The following is a 22820-nucleotide window of genomic DNA, read 5'->3' as shown; positions in this document are numbered from 1 at the left end:
GAAAGTATTTTATTGCTGAACACATAAAATTGATTTAAAATTTTTATAGCAAGAATATTCTTCTAAAAGTCATGACTAATTACAATTTTAGTTTTGATGGTTGAAATAAGAAGAAAATAAATATTTGTTATGATATAAAAATCCATTACATGAACAAAAACCCCATTCATAAATTGTTTTAATGATGTTCAGATTTAAAATTAAAAAAAATTGTTATGAGTATAAATTCCTTTTAAAATATCATTAAATATAATTAATATTTGAAAAGTATTTTTTCAGTAATATTGTATTTAAAATAACAGAGACATTGAATTTAGTATGCTTTACAGTAACAGAGTAATATCGTTGTATATTCACCATTGCAAATAACATTTTAATCACAAGAAAAATTCTGTGTAAAGTAAGAATATATAAGAAGAAAGAATGGATAAAAATTTGCGATAATAGTTGTTATTGAAAAAAAGTTGTTTTTATAAATTTAAAAAAAATGAATTTCAGAAATTTTACGGTAACAAATGTAACAAAATTGTTATTTTTATATTCTTTGTCAATTAAGGTTTTTGTAATGTTTATTTCTAAAATATTTATTTTCCAAATATCACTCAAGAGAAAAATTATCATCTGACCATCCAAGAGTTGTTTTGCTCATTTATTTTGTTAGATTTTGACTGAAAAGCAAGAGTAATATTTTTATTTATTTTTTGATAAAACATTGTATTTAGTTCCAAAATTTCTTAGCAAAATAAAATAATAAAAAAAAACATAATCAAGTACTGAAATACAGTAAAAATGTTTTATTTTCAAATTCAAAGAAGCTTAAAATACACAAAACACGGCTCAATGTTGAACACTAATAAGGGGCAAATTTGACTCAACCTTAATAAGATGTTAAATATAACCATATTTTCGTTAAAGTTGAAGTATAGTAATGTGTAATAAAATTGCAAATTATGATAATCAGGTTTAACTTAGAATTATATTAATGAGTTCAACTTAGAACCATATTATGGAATTCAACTTAGAACCATATTAAGGTGTTTAACTTACTACCATTTTAAGGAATTCAATTTAAAACCATTTAAGGAATTCAACTTAGAAACATAATAAAAAATCCTGCATAGAACCATGTAAAAGAATTCAATTTAAAACCATTTAAGGAACTCAACTTAGAACCATATAAAGGAATTCAATTTAAAACCATTTAAGGAATTCAACTTAGAATCATATTAAGGTATTCTACTGAGATCCATATTACAGTATTCAACTTAGAACCATATTAAGGAATTCAACTTAGAACCATATTAAGGAATTCAACTTAGAACCATATTAAGGAATTCAACTTAAAACTACATTAAAGAATTCAACTTTCAGCCACATTCCGATATTCAACTTAGAACCATATTAAGGATCAGCTAAATTAAACAATATTATATTTCAACAAGCTCTGAATTTTCTAGCAGTGTATAATGAACTAGTATATTGTACTGGTAGTAAATATGAATTTAACTCACAAAAAATATTCAAGGAAATGAAATATTTATTTATGATACATTGCTAAAATAAAACTCAAAGACAACATTTATAAATCCCCCCCCTAAAAAATACTAAAGAATTTACAAATCACAACAAATACGTGAATTTGTAAACGTTGCTTTTTTAAAAATTTATTCTCACAATAAATGAACACTTTAAAATTAAAACTTAAGGTGGTAAAGAGTACTTTCAAATATTTAAACAAATATTATCTCATATAATAAACAATTTAGTAACATGTTGTAAAGTTTTGATATATTGTATTAAAAATAAATAAATAATGCTTTCAGTTGATTAATTTTTTAAATAGAATCACTTATGCTAATAATGTGAAATTGATAATATTATAAATGAGTATAACTTAATCAATATTGTATAATAATCATTTGTGATAAAGTTAAATGTTGAACTGAATTAATGAGCACGCAGTTTGATTAAAAATGAAGGCCATTAAACAACTCCCTGAATTTGTCAGTATGAAAGGATTTTTCTGAATTGAAATTTGAATGCATACATTTTAAAAATAAAAAAATCTTTTGTAATATATTACAATTAAAGAGATGATGTCATTATTTTTATTCTTAATGAAATATCTTCTTATTTAAATAAATGGTAGATAAGTGAAAAAAATACAGGTAAGCAATTGCTTACTATCCACAATATAAAACACATAACTTCCGATTAAATATAATCGTAATAAATAATTAACAGCGATACTATCCATTTTCTTGCCCGATCGCGCAATAATAATAAACTATACACAATTATGAAATCAATCCGTAATTCTTATGATGTAACTCTTTTTATAGAAAAATGCTTCGTAGACGTTACTTTCAATGAAAATTAAGATGTAATATTCTTAAGTCTACCCAACAAAAGAAGTCTCGAATGCTGTACATGTAAATAGTACTTTCGGCATTTATGCAATATATATATCATCAATAAATTTGTAAATCAACAGATTTCAAAACTCCTCAGTTAATCTTCACTGAATTTTGAATATACAGGATGGTCCTAAAATATATGTCAAAAATGTAAAGGTATATAGAGGGGACCTAAATAAGCATATTTCGTATAGGATTGTGTGCCTTGAGCCGGTAGGGAATCGAATTTTCTTTTGTCCTTACTTGTCTTTTCAGTTTCCTTTGATTCCACAAGCTAGTGCTTTAATGTGCCATTACCGCACACACATTCCTATCCGAAATATGCTTATTTATGTTCCCTCTACCTACCTTTAAAATTTTGACATATATTTTAGGACCACTCTGATTATTTGCATGATTTTTCTGTTGGGCAACTATTTTGCAGAACTTAAAAGCTGATAATAAACATAAAAGTTTGGTAAAAATATATAGTTAGGTTTTATTAGATAACATGTTTAAACAATATTTGATACATGCAACTTTTCAAACAATTAGAATGCAGTTAAAATGCAGAGGAAAAAGTTAAATAATCTTTCATATGTAAGGCCTAAAAGCAAAAGTAAAACAAACGCTTGCATTAAGTTAAGCTATTTTCAATTTCCTAATACAAATAAACAAAGTACATTTATAATACTTGAAGGACTAGATGTTCCTCATTTTAGTTAGGAACTTTCAAAATAAAAATTTTTAAATTTCAGATTATTTAATCCTAGTAGTGGAAAAAATATTAAAAATAAACAGATAAATAAATTCGTATTTATTTTTTGAATCCAACACTGATAACATGCAATTTTAACACAAATGTTTGAAAACGTTTTATAACACGAGGTAAAAATATATATATATATGCAGACATGGGTCGAAAATTCATGTTTAGTAAAATGTAAAAACAAAAACAAGAACATTATCAAAACTTGACGGAGCATTATCGAGATCAATTAGAGGAAAATAAGAAATTAATTAAATCGAAGATAAAGAAATAGAACAAATAAATCAAATCAAAAAACCAGTTCCATTTTTAGGAAGAAGCTAAGAATTAGGACAATGAAAAAATTTTAATGATTTTAAACCCTTCTTTTCTAAAATCGACCTCAATAATGATTTATTAAATTTGGATAACGTTCTTTTTTTTCTCCCTTCAAAATTAGATTGCGACACATTTTTAATTTCATCAATTAAAAATAAACAACAATTCAAATATTACGAAACATCCTAAACCATAATAATTTCCAGTTTTAAATTTAATGGAAATCTTAAATGTTTTTGATGACCACAAATTCCAAGTTATTTTAGGTTTTGAAATTAAATGATTTTCATTTCATATAATTTAGCATGAAAAGAAATAATGTGCGTAATCGTTAAAACAAGCCTTTTAATTGACAATTTGGATTATTTTTTTATGAATTTATTTCCTTAAAATTACCATGATTTTGTCTTTGATCGAAGTACCTAATGACGAACGCAGAACACTATACAATACCTATAAAATATTTATATACTCTCTGTGGATAATAAGCAACTACATAAAATACATTTACATATATTTATATAGACAAACTGTATTCAATATTGTATATTGTACACTCACAGGAAAAAAAAAGATGAAATGAAAACAAAATCTTTGGTCTCAAAATAATTAAAAATGATTTACAAACAAATATCATTCATTTTTTTCATCTACTTTAAACTTACCCTGTGTATCATTTACATTTACACCTCATATTTAAAAAAAATATTTGAAGCTTAAAGTTCTTTGGTTTCCAGGGTAGCAAAATGGAACTCCGGAATTGAACGCACTATACAGAATTAAGTAGATATCCCAAAGCAGTGTCAATGTTCTTGATCAATAGTCCCTCTAAACTGAGATCCTTTATGTCCGTTATTGCAAATCACGCTCAAATTGCGCCAAAGGAAGAGATTTCCAGCCAAATCTCATTGCCTTGTGCAATGAATTCACTTAAAAACGATCTGATACAGCTTCTTTTGCAAATCTTATGATATGTTTGTACTAATAAATAAAAGCACCACTAATCTTTTAATTTTTTCAATTGCTTTAAACAAAAGAGGAAAAAATCCCACTTCTATAAAAGTTAATCTTCATAAGACGAACAAAATTAACAAGTCTTGACTACGTTATTTGAAATCACTTACGATTTCAAAGTATTAAAAATACAATAAAAGGAACAATATCAACTTTGGAAGTGACCAATTGGAACAAAATAGCTTCATCGTAGAGAATTTTATACAGCGCAGGCGTTTTGTGAAGACCTGAATCAGCTCGTCGGTTGAAGGCATGTATATGAAACGGTCCTTTTCGTCAGTTCCGCTGCCGTATATATTCGTTTAGCAACCGGATCACCACTGAGAAAACCGTTGGCTGATGTGTGTCACTTAGAAATCACGACCAATGTCTCGTCTGAAGGAATTGTCTTAAAAATTGTTCACTAGCATCGCTCGGCTTTGAAGTTGTTCGGACTGATGGGAGAGGCAGCGGCTAGGCTTGGGTTAGCACCAGTCGTTGTCCTCGCAGCACTTGGTGTGTAATAGTATGAAGGGTCTGAAAGAAAAAATAAATAAAGTTATTGAGTCATCATCATAACACCTATAAATGCAAAAGTTACAGAAAGTTATTCATAATATGAAGAAATTACTATACCGAAATTTTTTTATGAGTCAAAGTAGGGAGACTTTCTACCAAAGATTCACTTTTAAAGTAGTAAACAAATTAGCCCACAATTCACAAATTTACAAGGTTGAAGGTGTTCTGCATTAAGTTTTTGTTCAAGTTGAGATAGTATGGTGTAAATAACTATATTTAGAATGGACTTTGCTACACAATAGGAGTAAACCAGATACTTTAAAATCCATGAAAGGAATTTGAACGATATGGTGCAGAAGTGCACCCAATACTCTCCCCTTGTGTAAAAAAAGAAGAGGGTCTTACAGAAAGGATACTCTTTGTATAATTTAAGCTTTGTATCATACATCAACTTACAAAGGCATAAGAAACCCACTATACGTTTTCATAGAAGGCGCAAGAAGTTCAAATCATTGGGCCTTTCGCATTTTATATGCTTCTTCACATTTTACATGTTCTAATCAATACACTGCTTAGAACGTAGTGGCTAATGTATCTAACTGTTTTAACAATCACTTCATCGTGGACATCATGTAGCTGGATTAATGTCGCATTGACAACGCAAGAAAAACAGATAGAACATAGAGATAAATTTCACCCATGCCTGAAGTGGGATTCGAACCCGGGATCTTCCTGATGCGAGGCCACTCCTTGACCTTCATCCTAGTTTCGTCATTCTAGTGAACAATCTCCCACAATGCACTACAATGAGGTTTCGAATTTAGGAAACATTTTCATCATATAATTCAGAGTTCCAGTTTAGTTACAAATCAAGTGATTTCTTGGCGAAATGATTCTCAAAATTAAACAAATATAGCTCAAGGATTGCTGAGCTGTGAAAAATGAGAGCCTTATTTTTTAAAGTGTGGTGATGCCATTGGAATCGAAATGATACCTACTTAAATAAATTGTGATTTTAAACCATATTTCTCAAGAGGTTCTTAGTAAAAATTAATGCAAGGCTCATTAAAAAAGCTAAATTTAAAAAAAAGGGTGGAAATCATTACTATAAACGAAAAATCGGTCGTAAGAATGTTTTATTTATAAGTTTAAATTTTTATATCAAGTATATTTTGAACTTTGATTTTAACTTCCTGTGTTCTTCAATTGAAACAAGGACTGTTACTTACTGATTATTCCACTCGAACCGTAGCCATACGCACTGTATGCTGCGGGTGAGTATTGTGTATAGGGAGACGTGTATGCTGCATATTCTGCACCAGTTACACCACCTCCTGCCCCTGGTCCCGTTACTAGAAAGAAAAAAATATTGTGTTAGATTTTTGTACTAAACATTTTCGCACAAATCAATTATATGGTGAAACAATCAACTGAAATTAGATTTTTGACCTTCGCAATTAAGCATTTTGACAGAAACAAAATTAACAAAGCGTAATCAGTAACAAAATGTAATCAGACATTCCAAAACGTGATGTATAGTACGCAAAAAAAATATAATAGTAAATAAATGGATCATTCTGAATAACTTTTGATCTAATGATCGGATCGTCACGTTCTAGGACTCATTCTTAATGGTTTGAAGGGGTGACCTCAAATATGCTAATTAGTTACCACAGACGATGTTTCAAGTTACGAAATCAGGCGTCAAAATGTACTATCTCTTATCAAACATAACTTTTTTTTCTCGATGGATTCGGATTTATGACTCCTAAAATATTGAGGATAGCCACAAAAGAGAAATATGGTCACAATTGTTCGGTCAAGAGAGTGGTCCGAAGTTTGGACTCTTTAATGCTAATTTTACTTTCTGCTGATTTTGTCAAATCTCTAAAACTTTTTATGAGAATTGAAAAATTTTTGCCTACAATTATAAAATTTGTTTATCTTAAGATAATTCCAAGCAAAAAATATGCTTTCGTAAATATTTATTATTTTATTTAATAGTAGTCAAAAAAATTTTGAATTGTGAGGTATATAATTTTTTATATCTTCTTAAAGAATGCAGTTCTACAAAGGCAAAATACAAAATTTGAGCGAAATCAGTCGAATAGTTCCTGAGAAATAGGATTTCAAAAATACGACTTTTTGACTATTCGATTTTTGCGAGAAGGGAAAGATCCGATAATTGTATCAAAAGCTATTCAGGGTGGTCCGTTCGTTTTTTTGCGCACTATACAAAATCAGTCAAAACTTCATATTTTTTTTTCTTTGCTAGACTATAATTTGCTAGACTTTGATTATATTTTACTAGACTTTAATTTGCAAGACTATGTGAATTATAGTCTACAGACTATAATTTGCTAGACTTTAATTATATTTTGCTAAACTTTAATTTGCAAGAATATATGAATTATAGTCTAGTCATTATAGTAAGTTTTCTCGCTTTGATTCTTATTAGCTTCAGAAATATCTATCGATGAAAAACGTAACATTAATAAACGCAACATAACCTAAATATTAAGTAAAAAATAACTTGTTTAAAGCACCCATTTTATCAATTTAGGTTGGAGAAAAAAAAAGCATAACAGCCATGTTTTCACATCATGGAAAGCAACACCTTCCAATACCTTGCTGAGTACGCAGATCTCTACGAAATTGACGACTTGCAGACATTATCGCTCTGTTCATCTAAGTTTCTGATTCTTTTTTACAAGATTGGAACACAATCCACGCGATTTCGCTTCTGGTTTCTTCACCTTCAGCAGACAACGAAATCCATTCTTATGAGGGGTGCACAGAAAACAGTAGCTAGCGATTGTTTGTTTTTAGGTGGTATGGAATTAATTTTTTTTCCTCTTTTACCTCGTCTCTTTAGGTTACCCAAAATCTTGGCACAGGTTCTTTTCGACTCCAGGTGGTGGGACATCTTCTCGCATGTTGGCAAGATAATGTCAAGAAGTATGTTTCTTCAGTTACGAAAGATCCCGTTCGTAAAATTAAAAAAAATGACGCCTTTGTTTCAGGCTTGTTCTTTTTGAAACATTGGGATTCATTCTCTCAGCTCTATTTTGTAGTTTTCTTTTGATGCCAGGTAAAGTTCAATGACTTGAGAAATAATTTTTTCTTTAATACACACGTTTAGAGTGGGTAAACTGCGATTGAGCCTTATTTAAAATTTTTATACAAAGTTTGCATTCTTTTGTCAGGGACTACGAATCGCAATTACGATTAGAGTTTAAACTTTAGTTTTGAATGGCGATATGTTTGTTCCGAGACTAGATTATACTACACATTATATGTGCATTGACTTTTATTTTCGGTTACATTATTTTATCTTAGTACATTAGAAAAAATATTGTCGAATATTGACCTATAGTTAACTAAACACCCGTAGTAAAGTTGTCACAAATTTGCGTAGCATTTTTCTATAAAATATTCACACTTCACGTATTCATAAATTCATATTTTCATATATTCACGAATCTTCACGTTTTCACTAATTTGCATGACAAAGGACTATGGTTTTTTATTATGGTTTTGCCTTAAAAAGTTTTTCTAAGAATGTATTTTTAAAATTTTTTGTTTTGTTTCAACAATGTTTAACATAAAATTGCACTCTGCAAGTCCCTCCCCCCCATATATTCACGAATCTTCACGTTTTCACTAATTTGCATGACAAAGGACTATGGTTTTTTATTATGGTTTTGCCTTAAAAAGTTTTTCTAAGAATGTATTTTTAAAATTTTTTGTTTTGTTTTAACAATGTTTAACATAAAATTGCACTCTGCAAGTCCCTCCCCCCCCCCATGAATTCAAATACCAATCTTTAATTTATTTATTTATTTTCATAGTAAGAGGAAAACGTGGTTCAGAATTAAATTAAGAATCGATTGTATTATCTTTCTTGATAAACCACGATGAACCATAGCAAAAGCAGTATGCATCAGCCATCAGAATATTATGCAAGTTGTATCATTGATCAGATATGGATCGAATCTATACATTTCTAATTCATTATGTTGCAAAATCAATTTAACTACTCACTAGAAATTAATTAAGTATCGGATCACTTTTTTGGGAAATTCTACTATTAGTAAATGAGCGGAAGTTTGTTGAAAAAATGGATAGAAATCGATTGCTTTAAGATGACTAGGTAATAAATTTTCAGTATTTATAAACAAATAGCCTTCTAGTTGTCGGTAGATTTTTATTTTAATTTTATTCCAGGTAACATATTTACTGCTGGAAATTCAGGAAAGCGATGAAGCACTATGCCGTTCAAATTTGAAGGTGCCAATAGACAACAATGCAAATTAAATCTAATTGAACTTGAAAGCATGATAATTGTTTCAATTTGAGGGAAAAAATGGCTCAAATTATAACCTAATCAAAGCAGTAATAAACTTGTCCAATATTATAATTTCAAACTAACAGTTTTTTTCTGACAGTGTTGAGTAAACGGTATTTTCACAGATTTGGCACAGAAAAACATTTAAGAGTAAATAAATAAATGAACTGTACAACACTATGCGATATTGAGAATAGGTTAGAACTGATTGACCCCATTACTTCAAGTAAATAAGTGTCAAGAAATTAGTCATGAAATTGGTTACTACCAAATGGTGGAAACTATAACAATTTGAATGCGATGATTCGAGTATAAATGAACTCACAAGGTAAAATGGGTTCTTGTCTATGAAAGATGATTCTGAACAAAAGCGAATTAAAAGGTTTGAGATTGTTTAGAAACTAACCAATAATTGCGAGCATACGAAATACATGAATATCTCAAGCATTTTTTTATGTCCCCCAAAAATTTAAGGACAAAGCTAATAATTTTTGATATTGAGAAAAAATATAATTTGAACATCGGGTTGGACAAAAACCGCTTTTTCCACGAAATTCCTTTCCAGTCCTTAGCAGAGCTCCAGTCGTCTTATACACTATGCTTTTCTTCGTTCGTCTTATCTACGCGTGGAGGCGTTTTCTTTTCCATTATGGCCCATCTTCACTGTGTAACAACTCTTAAGGAGAACCGATTTTCCACGTTATTGATTTGCCAAAACTTTGAAATCCTTCAAAATGCAACAGATGAGTGATCCAATCGACATTTTTGTGATAAATGGACATAAACAATTCTTCCCTCTTAGTTTTCAAATAATGGCTTATTTGGTGTTCGTTTGTTTCTTCCTCATAAAAATCATTATAAACTGTAAGATTATTATTGATATTATAATTTTTTTTCTCGTCTTAACCGTTGCTTTGACAGGTTGAATTTCACTCAAGTTCAAAGACACAAGTTCCTTTTTCCCCCTCCCACCCAAACAAAAAATTAAAGAAAGAAAAAGAAATGCAGTCGGAATGTGGGATGGAAAAAAAATCAGACGGAATGGGGGGGGGGATGAAAGAAAAATTATTTCCCACCAGAAGAATTATATTTCGGAAACCGAAAGTGCTAACAATGCATCGGTTTTTTCAGTTTCGGAAGAGTAGATGGTTATAGAGGGTGGAGGGCCGACATGGGGGTGGTGTTCTATCAGAAGGTATTTCATCTGTCAACCTGTCCACTGTCGTGCGTCCCGCGGGACAGGGAGGGTGGGACGCCGTGGGAAACAAATCGACATCATCCTTGCCGGGACTTTAGTCTCTAGATCCCAAATGCGGGATTGACTTTTTGGCGGTTTTATCTCTCTTTGGCTTTCTTTTCTTTCCTTATAACATCTTAATTACTTAATTATACGTTGAGGGCTAAAATCAAAATTAAAAAAACAAAATATGATAAATATTTCCTAAAGGTTTTTATTAAGGGGTGGAGAAGGTTGCAAAATTGCATTTTAATAAAGTATTCTCATTTAGGTAGACTAACACATAACTAGATATTTTTTGTTTTATTCCGTTTGGTACGTAAGCGAGTTAATATTTTTTTTTTTTTTTTGATTCATTATTCTTTAAAAATACAATTATTCATGACTTTTTAGAAAAAGTCGGACGTTTTATTACAACTTATAAGTTTAAAAGCTGCAAATCTCATTAAACTAAAGTAATTGATATCAAATAAATCTTTTTATCAAATTATTAAAAGAAAATTACTCAATTTACAAAGAACTTCTAAGCTAAATTTTTGTCTTATTTTGTTGAAACGAATAAGCATTTTTTTAAAAATAATTTACGATCATTTGAAAATAAAAATCGTTAGTTATACTTGTATGAATACGTAGTGTACATTTAAACAAATTAAAAATATCATCGAAAATAAGTATTTGTACTCAAAATTAAGAGCGTTGCGATTAAATTATGTGTTATGAATGTTTCAGCAACTATGATACTTAAACCTGTATGATAACTGACCTGAAAAATTTTAAAGCAAAATTTTTACTGGTTGATTGCATTCCCCTATAATTCCATAATTAATTTTTGATTATTTTATTCTTAAAAATTTTAAGATGTAACAGTAATAGAAAAAATCATTCTTAAACTAGTATTCATTAGATATCTTCTTGTATTGGTTTTATGTACAAAAAAAAGTATAATTTTGTACAAATAACAATATGAAATATGTAAGCAACATTAAATACTTGTTACATCACTTACCAATCAACATTTTTATACTTAATATTAAAAGTTCTGTTTTATTCATAATTTTAAGTTTTATAATATCGTTCTGAATTATTCCGATAAGGAATTAATATCCCATTTTTCATTAACATCACAAAAGGCTGAATTTGTATTTGTGAAAACAATATTTTAAATTTTTTTAGCATTTATTTTTATATATTTTTTATCTAAAAGTTGTTGTAGCTCATTCATGTCGCGCTAGAGCTGCACAATGAGCTATTGGCGACTGTCTGGAAAACAATCCTGAGGATGATCAATTTTGATCCTCTGCAGAGGTGATGACACCCCTCCCCTTCGGTAGCTCGACGACCTGCACGTGAAGTCGAGCACTTTACGGTAGAACAGTTTAACGAGGACCAATACAACACACCCTCGGTCCCTACGCAGGCTGATCAAAATAGTCACCCACCAGCACACTGACCGCAACCAGTGATGCTTGATTTCGGTGATCTGCTGGGAACCGTGTCTTAACGATTAGTCCACTGCGGGACTTATGTTTGTCTAAGATAGGTACTCTGACCGCCACTAAGTCTGCGGCAGTCTGCTGCTATGGAAACAAGAAGAGGGTATTTTAGGGAGGGTAGCTTCGATGAAGAGGTCTCCTTTTCTCTCACCGAAACCAGTCCTAAAGAGGGACCCCGCAACCCTACTTAAAATAATCATACCTCGTTACCATAGCCACCGCCACAGCTCCAGACGAATGTCTGGCAGAGTACATATCTTAAACAAAAGTACCGGAAAATCTATGTATGTATACATGCATACTATTTTTGTGAGTTCGGTTTCTTCCATAACTGTTTTATAGTCAAAAACATGAAGGTAAAATTCTAGAATTTCTCTAAGAAAATAAACATTTCCTGCATAAAGAAAATATAAATGAAGCATTTTTCTTTAAAAAAAAATCCTTCATAAGTGATAATGATCTTACAAAACAGCCGACATTCCAGCGATTCGTATCACACGCAACTACAGAGAACTAAAACCGATATGAAAAAAACAAAAACAAAAACAAAAAAAAACTTAAACATATCATTCATTTTTTGAACAGAAAGACATGTAAATTTCTTTGAAAGTTATTTTATAAATACCCACAGATAATGTGATAGATGCTATCTCAAAAGAAAAAAGATGAGATAAACAAAACATTAGATATCAAGGCTGGAATCAGTTACTGAGTCATTTGTAAGAAATGCTAAAATAGTTTTTTTTCTACAGAATTTATTTATTTAGATTTTCATCAAGAAATGTAATGTTAAATAAAAAAAAAGTTTACCTTTTACTTTTCAACAATCGAGTAGTTTTTTTTTTTTTTTTTTTTTTTTTTTTTTTTTGTCTGAGTGATTGATAGACATTTGCAGTAACAGAAAATTTTCGATTAGAGTTTGCAAAAACCTCAAAAATCTGAATAAGAAAAATCTGAATTTAATCTTACTAACTTGTAGAAATTAAAAATAACTGAAAAGTTATTTTTGTGCGATTATTTCAAAATGTCATATGCTTCCTTTTTTCTTCATATTTAGTATTACAAGCCAATTAGCTTGCTATTTATTATAACAGTAAAATTTGAAAAAAAAAACACGTTTTAGTTATATAAATTACTAAATTTAATATAATACGTTAAGTAAAATCTATTAACTGTGAGGGCTTAAACCGTTTACAACTGATAAAGAAATGTTCCCAACCATAAACTTTATGGTTAATCGATGGACAGACTGCTGTCGGTTATTTTACCATAATTTCAGAATGAAAATTCTAGCAGTGTATATAAATTATTTAGTTATGTTTTTAAATTTAACTGACAAGTGATGATTAATTAGTATATTTAGGAATTCATTTCCATCGAAGACTGTTCCTACATTAAAAGAAAAATCCATTACGTGCAACGTGGAAAACCATTTATTGTTGGTTATGTTTGTGGGACTGACAATATAAACTACTTAGTTCTATTTTAAAGTTTGACTGACTAGCGGCTTTAGTACATTTAGGAATTCATTTCCATCGAAGACAACGCCTACACGAGGAAAAAAATTCATTGTGTGTAGCATGGAGAGCATTTATATTTCCATGGTATTATAAAAACGACGCATTTTAATCAAATTTGCATCTTTTTTTCTTTCTTTTTTGGCGGTGCAATTTGGCGAATTTCGATGCGGTCCTCATCAGATTTGGGGGTGGTGGTGCGCGGGTGGTAACCCTATTTCCCCCGCCTGCTTGCGACGTCACATCGTAAGGAGAGACAATTCCTCTCCGACACTTAAAACCAAAAAGCAACTTCTTGAGAAATGACTTCGAGTAAAGGATAGAAGAAGAAGGAAAAAAGAAAAAAAAAGAAACAGCAACTTCAGAAGGAAATGGGAGGGATGGCGAAAAAAAAAGGAGGAAAGAAATGAACTTTTCCGCAGTGCATTCCTTTTCTTGATTTCTTTCCGGAAAAAGACGATTAAACAAAAAAAGGGGGAAGCAGCCGAAAACACTGTACTAGAGCAAAAGAGGGTACAGAAAAAAAATATCATGCTTTCTTTTAGAAACAATGATTCTTTGTCGGAAAGAACTTTCTTAAAAGAGGCAAAAAAAAATTTTGTACTGCCATTCGGTTGATCTTATTGTTTGGATGTATGTTTGTTGAAGTTTGAAAACTAATTTCCAAGAATTTTTACTTTCGCTTGATGTACTTTGGAGATACTAGTCTTTTTTTTCTTCTTTTCTTCAACTGGCTTCAGCTTTTCTTTCCTTATATCTTCCAACATGTCGCCTAAATTCCCCCCCACCACCACTTCGCTATTTTCTAATTTGCTTATTGCCTCTGCTTCTAACTTTTTCTTCCTTCACGCTATGGTAATTTTGTGAATTTTTTAGCAGCGTGCGCCCCATTGTGTTTTTAAAGGCTTTGAAAAAGAGCCATCACTGAAATGAAATATTTGTGGAGCTTTCGACGTGACTGTTGTTTCTTATTGGAGGAGACAAAAAGTCGTAGCATCCAATCAAATCTGCCTCTTTTTTTGAGCTTGCGTGGTAGATCCCCTCTAATTTAAGTGTTAAGTGTATAAGCACTTATTTAGAATATATACTTCATGAAATGTCTAGTTCAAGATAATGATGCTAACAGGGCTCGAATATTACATAAAGAGACATTCCCGGGCAGTCCCAAGATTCCAATCGGGCATTTATTCTTTGCCTTTAAATGTCCAGTTGGGCATAGGACCTTAAAATACAGCTTGAGTACACCTTCAAAGCTGGCAAAATCATCAAGTTGTCAAAAGGGTCTGATAAACAGTACAAAAAAGAGAAAAAAATGATTATATATAAGACCTATGATTATATATGACACCTAAGATCTGACCTATATAAGACTTGATTATATATAGGATCTATAGACTTTATAAGACCTTAATGTTAAGCATGGTGGTTTGCTTGATGAAAGATGTTGACTTGCCGATAATATTTACTTCTTTCTTTACTACTTTCTTCTGATTTTACTACTTTCTGATTTTAATGCTTCTGATAATTCATCAACCCTACATCTCCACACGGAGGAAAAATCTATGGTAAAATTACCGTATTGCATGTTATTAATATTTCTGGTAAAAAAAACAACAACAACATAATTTTGTTAACAAAACCAATGCGGTATTTTTTTTTCTCCGTTCATATGGTAACTAGTTTCCCAGAAATTCCGATTTTCAAAATTATATTTCTTATTACTATACATTTAGTAAAAAAATACAAAACTGTTAAGTAAATTTTACCGAATAAATGCTTTTTACGCCACCATACTCTAAGGTATTACGATAAAATTATGAAATTTTACCACAATTGCAAATTTTAAAAAAGGTGACCAAGAGAAAGTAGTGTTCCAAAAGGAGGTTATAGCACAGCAAGGGCTGCATCTCCAGGTTGATGATGATGTTTTTATTTTGATTTTCCTGCTTTACTTTACATTTGCACAATTTAAGAACATTTTGTAGCCGCTCTTTTTGTTGCAGCAAAAATATTTTAACTTCCTAAACTTTTAGTGCAAATGTTTTTGAATATTTGCCTCCCTGCAATATAAATCTTATTTTCCTGGCATTGCTATATTTACTAAGCCATAGTGTTTTTATGTTTTCTAGAAAAGAATTAGAAATATTTTTTTGATACTAGTCTATAGACTGGATAAATACTTCAGCATTTTTAATGAACACGTAAAAGAGTGCTAGTAGTATCTTTAAAAAGCAAAAATTTGAAGTTGATAAGTAATTAAAACGTATTCGAAGTTGTAGTTATTTTCTTTCTTTATAAAGAAATTAACACATTAAAAGTTTTAATTTTTTTTGTAGCTTATTTTAAATAGGCCTTTGCTATAGTATATGAGCCTATTTTTTAAAAACAATCTACAGCAAAATACTTATTATGTAACATGCGTCTTACTAACATTACTTTAAATTACTTCGAAATAAATAATTATGATTGTCTTCAAATATTGTCAAATACTTGAAAAACGCCAACAAAAAACACTGATATGAAAAGATAAAAAGCTTTTTCACTTTTAGCCAATCATTCTATGCTTAACTAAGAAAAAGTTTTTCAAACAAATGGTAAAAATAAAAAAAATCTCATTATATTTAGTAAAAAAAAATATATATGCCTTTGTATTAAGATTTTTAATATGAAGCAATAACTATAAAGCATTTTTATTGCAGGTATTTAGTCTATGATCCAAAACAAAAAAGAATCATTTCAATCTTTCAGAAACAGGACTCTATTAAAGAAGCAATTTCTTTCAGCTAACGGTAAAAGGCGTTGAAGTCATCATAAGACGCTGAATCCATTATTTTTAACTGTACGTAAGCATTAAAAGTTTCAGTTATAAAGTCAAATTACCGTGGTTAAGCATTTTAAGACTCAAAGTTGCAAGGCCGATAAAAATTAACTCTTTTGTACGCTATTCCAGTTCCGCCAAGTTTCAAAAATCGCTTCATGCTTCGTAAGCCAAAGGTCCATTAGATCTTTCAACTAAATAAACTCTCGCCAAATTAATACCAAGTGATTCTGAAGCAGCATTTAAGAAAGGCAATCCTCGGAAAGATGATCCATTCGAAAGATGAAACTCTTCCAAGAATCTTCGCCAATCCTTACCCTTTTTAAATACATGACGTAAATTTTTCTTCCGACACTGATAAAAGTTTTGTGGAGGTGTGCGTATATATATATAAGTGTTGGTAGTAAAATTTTCCTGAACTGTTTATCGGGCCTTTTCGTAATTGCGAGGTTAATGAGGCGTTCCATCGTGCAACTAAAGAGAAGAAATGAAAATGTTCGGCGAGCGTCTTAAATTTCTTGGCATGAAATGGTTTAGAATTCCGTATCGAGTTTGGCGAGATTCCTCCGGTGATCCGTCAGCATTCATCAATTTTCTTGAAACACATCCGCCTGCGGATGAAGATAGGATGAAGTTAGGATGATGGCATGACCTGGAAATCAAAGCGAAGAAGATCTGCTTTTGCACCTCTCTCAGATTTAAATACTTTCTCGGCAGAATCTTATTATGAATGGTTTAATGTAGGACGTGGCTTTATCTTTAACACTTATCAGAAGAAAACAGGTTTCGTGTTTAATTCTACTTGAAAGCCATTTAAAAAAAAAAATTCATACAAAAGATTGATTAGTTTGCTTAAAAAAATGTCATTATTTATTTTCTTCTGCCCTTCTAGACTGTAAAAAGGATTGTAAATTAAATGTTTATCTGTTTGCGTATAACATAACGTTCATTAGTTTTATGAAACTGTGCCAATGTGCGACAAATTAAGAAAAACAAATTTTTTTCCATCTTTTTTTTACAAAATAACTATATATATATTTTGCAAAGTGTGGAAAAAAATATTCTAATCAAGCTTTTCAACTAAAAGTAATTACTAAAATTTCAAATCTATGATTAATTACATTATTTAATATTTTTACAGTAATGTCATATTGCTGCTTAGTCTCCAATTTAGGGGCTGATAAAAATGTTTATTAAAGGAAAAGTGGTTTAAGTGTTTTTAAAAATACATATAAAAGTAATATACCTTTTCTAATTACATATTTGATTGAAAAATTTGAATAAAAATTCAATGAAGCATAGGTTCTAAAGACTATTTGAAATTTTTCACTACCTAGCAGCAAGAAAAAAACAGAAATGAAGATTGACTTTGATTTTTTGTTAAAAACAGGTTTATTCAAAAAAATATTACTTTCATTTACTTCAATACATAAGTAAACACTAAATAATTTTCTGTAAATGATATTTTTTCCACAAAATACTATTCACAGTAAATCGTTCGTCATTTGCAGAATTTAAAAAAGAAAAAAAAGAAAATTGATTAATCCGTATTTCCTTGAATGGAGGGAAATGTTTTATACCTTTGCAACATAAACATATTTTTAAACTAATTTTAATTTATAAAAATTTCATTTAAATAGAATTTGAACGAAGTGTTTAATGCTTACAAAGTGAAGCAATTCATAAATAAATACATCAGAAGATATTTTTTAAAATATCGTTTGCTGAAAAATAATTTGCTACTTGCTCAAAAGTATTTTTATTTAAAGAAAAAAAAGTTAAAAATTTTCTTTAAGTAAAACATTTTGAATCGAGACCATAAAACTATTAAATTACGACCCTTATTTTAATCGATAAAAAGTTTTGCACAATTAATCGATAGAGAATATCTTAATTCTTTCCTTTTTTTGCAGAAGGTTATAAGAGTTCTTTCAAAGCTTACCTTGGAATTGCGTTGGGGAAAAAGTTGAGGCATAAGGGTCCAAAGAGGAGGCGGAGGCATGCAGAGGTTGCAGGAGTGTGAGGCAGGAAGATGACATGGGGGTTGAGGAGGGAGCTTCAGAGGAGGAGACCACGTGCTGGTGTTCGACGTTCCTTGGGGTGGAGGAACGGCTGCACACCTCACCTCCCACTACTGCTAAGGAACATGCAGAAGGGAAAAAGCGACATCACAAACACATGCAACATGCATTTCATTAACATATAAATGGTAGGGTATAAGCTATTATTAAGGATTGGTATCAAAGCTAGTTGGATTAGAACACCCCCTTTTTTTCGGTTTGTTTACGTTTCTCATTCATTTTTTTCTCCATTGAATAAAAGAATAAAACTTTCATTCAAAAATTAGTTTCTAAATCGAGATATTCTTCATCGTATGGCTGATCAGGAAAAGGTTTCACTGTTTTCCCTTTCGTGTTATGAAAATAAAGAGTTGGTTTTAGCTCAAAATTCCTAGCTGACCTATTGTGTGTAACAATCGAAAATGAATTTCATAAATTCAAAAATCTGCTTTCAAAAACGTTGAATACATTTTTATTTCAATATTATCAGAAATTTTATTTTTCAATTTTATTAATAATTGTAATATATATGTATATATATAGTATTTATCATTTAAGCAATAAAAGTTTGTGATATCTGAAAATCTGGTGATTGCTATGATATAATTAACAAATAATACAGCATAAATCTAATTAAATTGAAGTAACTTTAAATTTAAAATGCAGTCGAATGATTAAGGAAGGCAATTTTCAATAGCTCTAATAGCAATATTTATTAAAATTATAATTCACACTATTAAAATTTTTTATCTTCATAAAATGCGTTCTAATCCAACTTATTATTTACAAACACAGTTCATGCTAATGCAATTAAATGAATCAAAGTACATCATTTTGATAACAAAGAATGAATTTAGACAAAAAAAAAAAAAAAAAAGCAAATAAGAAGCTTTATTTTTAAAACGTTGTAAATATTCAACACTGATTGGAACTTCGTAGTTTAATTTGCCGAAAAACATAATAATTTGAATAGGAAAAAATCAGAAATATTTTAAATATTAAAAAATATTTAATGAACAAATAATAAAAATTAGAATACTTTTACAAATTTTGGGAGAGTGAAACCTAAACTAAATAAACTGGGTGTGTTTGATCTGAAATACTCAGAAATAAGTATATATTATTTTAAAACATTTATTTTAAAAATCTTATATTAAAAAAATTAGACTGTTATTTTGAAACCAATCACAGCAATAAAATTTGTTACGCAAAGGCAAATATTTAAATTTATTATAGGTTGTGCTAATCTAAAGATAATTGGAAAATTCATATCAATAAAAATTTTTTGGGGGGATAATTTTTTCGGTTTTTTTTTCTTCTTTCTTTTAATCACATGATGAAAATTCTAATTTAAAACCAAATGATTATTCTTGAGCAATTCATTAAAAAAAAAAAATCTCATTGACGTTTTTATTTATTTTTACTGTATATAGATTCTCATCTTTTTAACTATAAAGAAAATAAAAAGAAAAAAATTTAATAAATTATAGGAAAAAAACTTTGAAATATTAAAAAAAAATTGAATCTAAAAGGTTTTGCTAGCTCAATTTTCAAATTTAAAAAAAAAGAGCATTTGTATCGATAAAATCTATCTTAAAAATTGTCGGTTCTTGCCGAAGCAACAAAAATTAAATAAAATTTTATTCCCCCTCAAAATTTTTCGGAAACGAGCTTGCGTCACGTCTTTGAAACCCTAACGCCACAATAACATTATAAAAATTTCCTGATTGAATTAGGATATGAAGTACCGGCAATTTGTGCGCATCATCCTCAAAATTCATTTTGGCGTAAAATATTGTAACATAACTTTTGCAATAATATATATTTAATTCGAGTGATTTAGTGATTTCATGGAAATTATTGTAAAAATTACGGAATATCAAATATTTTGTTCCGTATTATGTACCGGTAAAAATGGATATCAAGGTAAAAAGTACTGTACTTTTTACCGCAATTTTATCCTGAATTGTTTAGATTGGGACAACTGCACCGAACTTTTGGTCTGGTTGAATGTAACTGCTTCTCTGCATCAAAAAGCTATGGAAAATAATAATAATGATAGATGATTGAATATAAAAAAAACTTTGGAGTGTTAATTAATTGTGGCGTACTTTGGACTTTAAAACTGCGCTATTCGTTTCTAAAAAATCTTAATAATTTTATTATTTCTAATAAAAATAATCAAAATAAAAAATAGTTCGATTATTTTTCTTTTATTCCAGTAAGAACTGAGGATAGATTTTATAGTAACATAGATTTTATAATAAATACTATAAATTTTATTGTTTTCAATAATATTGATGCATTATTTTTTTTAAATTTTGTTTTCAGAAAGATTTTTTTAGCAATTTACTTTTAAGAAATTTTGAAAAAAATTCACTCAATAGTGAAAGGATGAAACAATGTATAACATAAATAATGATCAATTTTTCTGGTGTAAAATTATTTGTTCATTATCTACTCGTGTTGAGATTAAAAATGATGTACTTTAAATATAGCACATAAAAAAGCACAATAACAAAACAAATTAGTAGTAAATTACTTGATAAAGCAAGCACAAGTACAACATGACAATGAATGCTTATAACAACATATTATTTAAGACATGCAATTAATTCATGCAATAACCATGCTCTTAATTATTATTAGGATAGAAGATTTTTAACGAAAGTCAATGTTATATTAATGTTAATACAATGTTAGTGCAAAAATAGGAAAAGTTCTCTGTTGTATGTACAAAATATTAAAGTTTATTTTATAGTATATTTTATTATAGTATATTTTATTGTAGTATATTTTATTATAGTATATTTTATTTCAGTATATTTTATTGTAGTATATTTTATTATAGTATATTTTATTATAGTATATTTTATTATATTTTTTTTGCAGTATATTTATAGTATATTTTTCTACATATAAGCTCATGCAGCAATTTCGTTATTATAAAATATTTGAATAGAGCTAATGCTATATTTTGAAGAAGTTAACGCAGAATTCAAAATAAAACTTCAATGAAGTGTTTTATTAACTTCTTGATGGCAAACCTGTGGACGGCAAAATTAATTTTTTATATTTTCTTATGAAGACCAAGGGAAAAAAATGGTCTATGTCTATGAAAGAAAAAAACGACTTTAAAAGTTTGAGTTTGCTCAGGATCTAGTTTTCGGCTGAGAGCATATGATATAATCATGAATAAAATATCATAAATATTAATTTACATCTCCAAAAAATTTAAATAAAAAAATATATAATTTTTGATTGCTGAGAAAAAATAAAATTTGGAAATGGGGATGGACCATTTTTCCTCAAAATTTCTCTCAAATCAATAAATTCTCAGTAGAGCTAACGTCGTCTTCTTCACTATCCTTTTCTTTGTTCGGCTTGTTAACGCGAGGACAGGAATCAGTATAGTCCATCCTCAAAGTGTAATAACTCTTGGGGAGAACCGATTTTCCACGTTATTAATTTGTTAAAACTTAGTAATCCTCTAAATGTAACAAACAGATGGTGACCTAATCGTCATTTTTCCAAAAAGTGGACATAAACCATTCTTCTCTCCTTTTTTTCATATGTTATTTACATGATTATAATGAAACAGTAAAAATACACTTAAATACATTTTTTATAATATATAAACTAAATTGAGTTTTGATAAAATCCTTAAAATTTTTAGTATTAAATACGAAAAATAAATTGAAAAGCGTAAATACCTTTTGATTATTGTAACCATTTATAGTAAATAATAAATAACCAAAACCATCACCTTAGTAATATTTTTATTATACACCACCACCGAAAAAAGTCTAGAACCAGCACCAATACTGAACCCATACCAGAAAAAAAAATAATATCCCGATCCAAAATTTAAAAAAAAAATATTTGAAAATGTACCTTGTTGGTAATGATGTGAAAGGGTTGAAGGGTCCAATAAAGACCCCGTTACGCCCAGTAAAGATTTGTCTTGTAAACTAAGGCCGCCTAGTCCTGAACTTGTTGAGGAGGAGACGAAAGGGCCAACTAATGAAGGCGGCCTATTACATTGATCTATATAAAACGATGAAAATAATAAGGTTCGAGTATTTCATATGGACTAAATATACACTTTTGTTTAAAAAATAATAAAGTTTTAATTAAAAATTTCTAACTTATGGACTTCTCTAAAAAATTTCTTATGTCTTATAACAAGTAGGTTCTTTTATAGTATTTTCCAACTGAGTAATTTCTTCATAAGTTTTAATTAAATTTTATGAATATGTCAAAATATTAGTAAAAAATATATTTATTAGTAAAATTTCATAATTTTTAAAATCTCTTCATGGGCATTTTTATTTATTTATTTATTTATTTAT

At 29.2% G+C, this 22820-nt stretch overlaps 1 protein-coding gene across 2 annotated transcripts in view; it reads right to left on the bottom strand.

Annotated features, from left to right (window-relative positions):
• Positions 1–2643: 2643 nt before the first annotated feature.
• LOC107437595 (uncharacterized) overlaps positions 2644–22820 on the bottom strand; it is a 152625-nt gene continuing 132448 nt past the window's right edge. Inside the window, exons 7-10 of one of the 2 annotated variants that reach the window (XM_016049653.4) lie at positions 22363–22515; positions 18351–18542; positions 6225–6347; positions 3141–5013 (exon numbers count right to left, since the gene is read on the bottom strand). In XM_016049653.4, coding sequence (XP_015905139.1) covers positions 4901–5013; positions 6225–6347; positions 18351–18542; positions 22363–22515 — 581 coding nt within the window. In that variant the 3' untranslated portion in view covers positions 3141–4900. Of the gene's footprint in view, positions 5014–6224; positions 6348–18350; positions 18543–22362; positions 22516–22820 lie in introns of both variants that reach the window. The other variant, XM_071178837.2, reaches the window with a different exon arrangement.

Source organism: Parasteatoda tepidariorum, chromosome 6, assembly GCF_982258835.1.
Source record: "Parasteatoda tepidariorum strain Cologne lab strain chromosome 6, Ptep-v5.0, whole genome shotgun sequence".
Taxonomy (NCBI): Eukaryota; Metazoa; Arthropoda; class Arachnida; order Araneae; family Theridiidae; genus Parasteatoda; species Parasteatoda tepidariorum.
The sequence above is the reverse complement of the archived record's forward strand: the minus strand, read 5'-3'. Positions and strand labels throughout refer to the sequence as shown.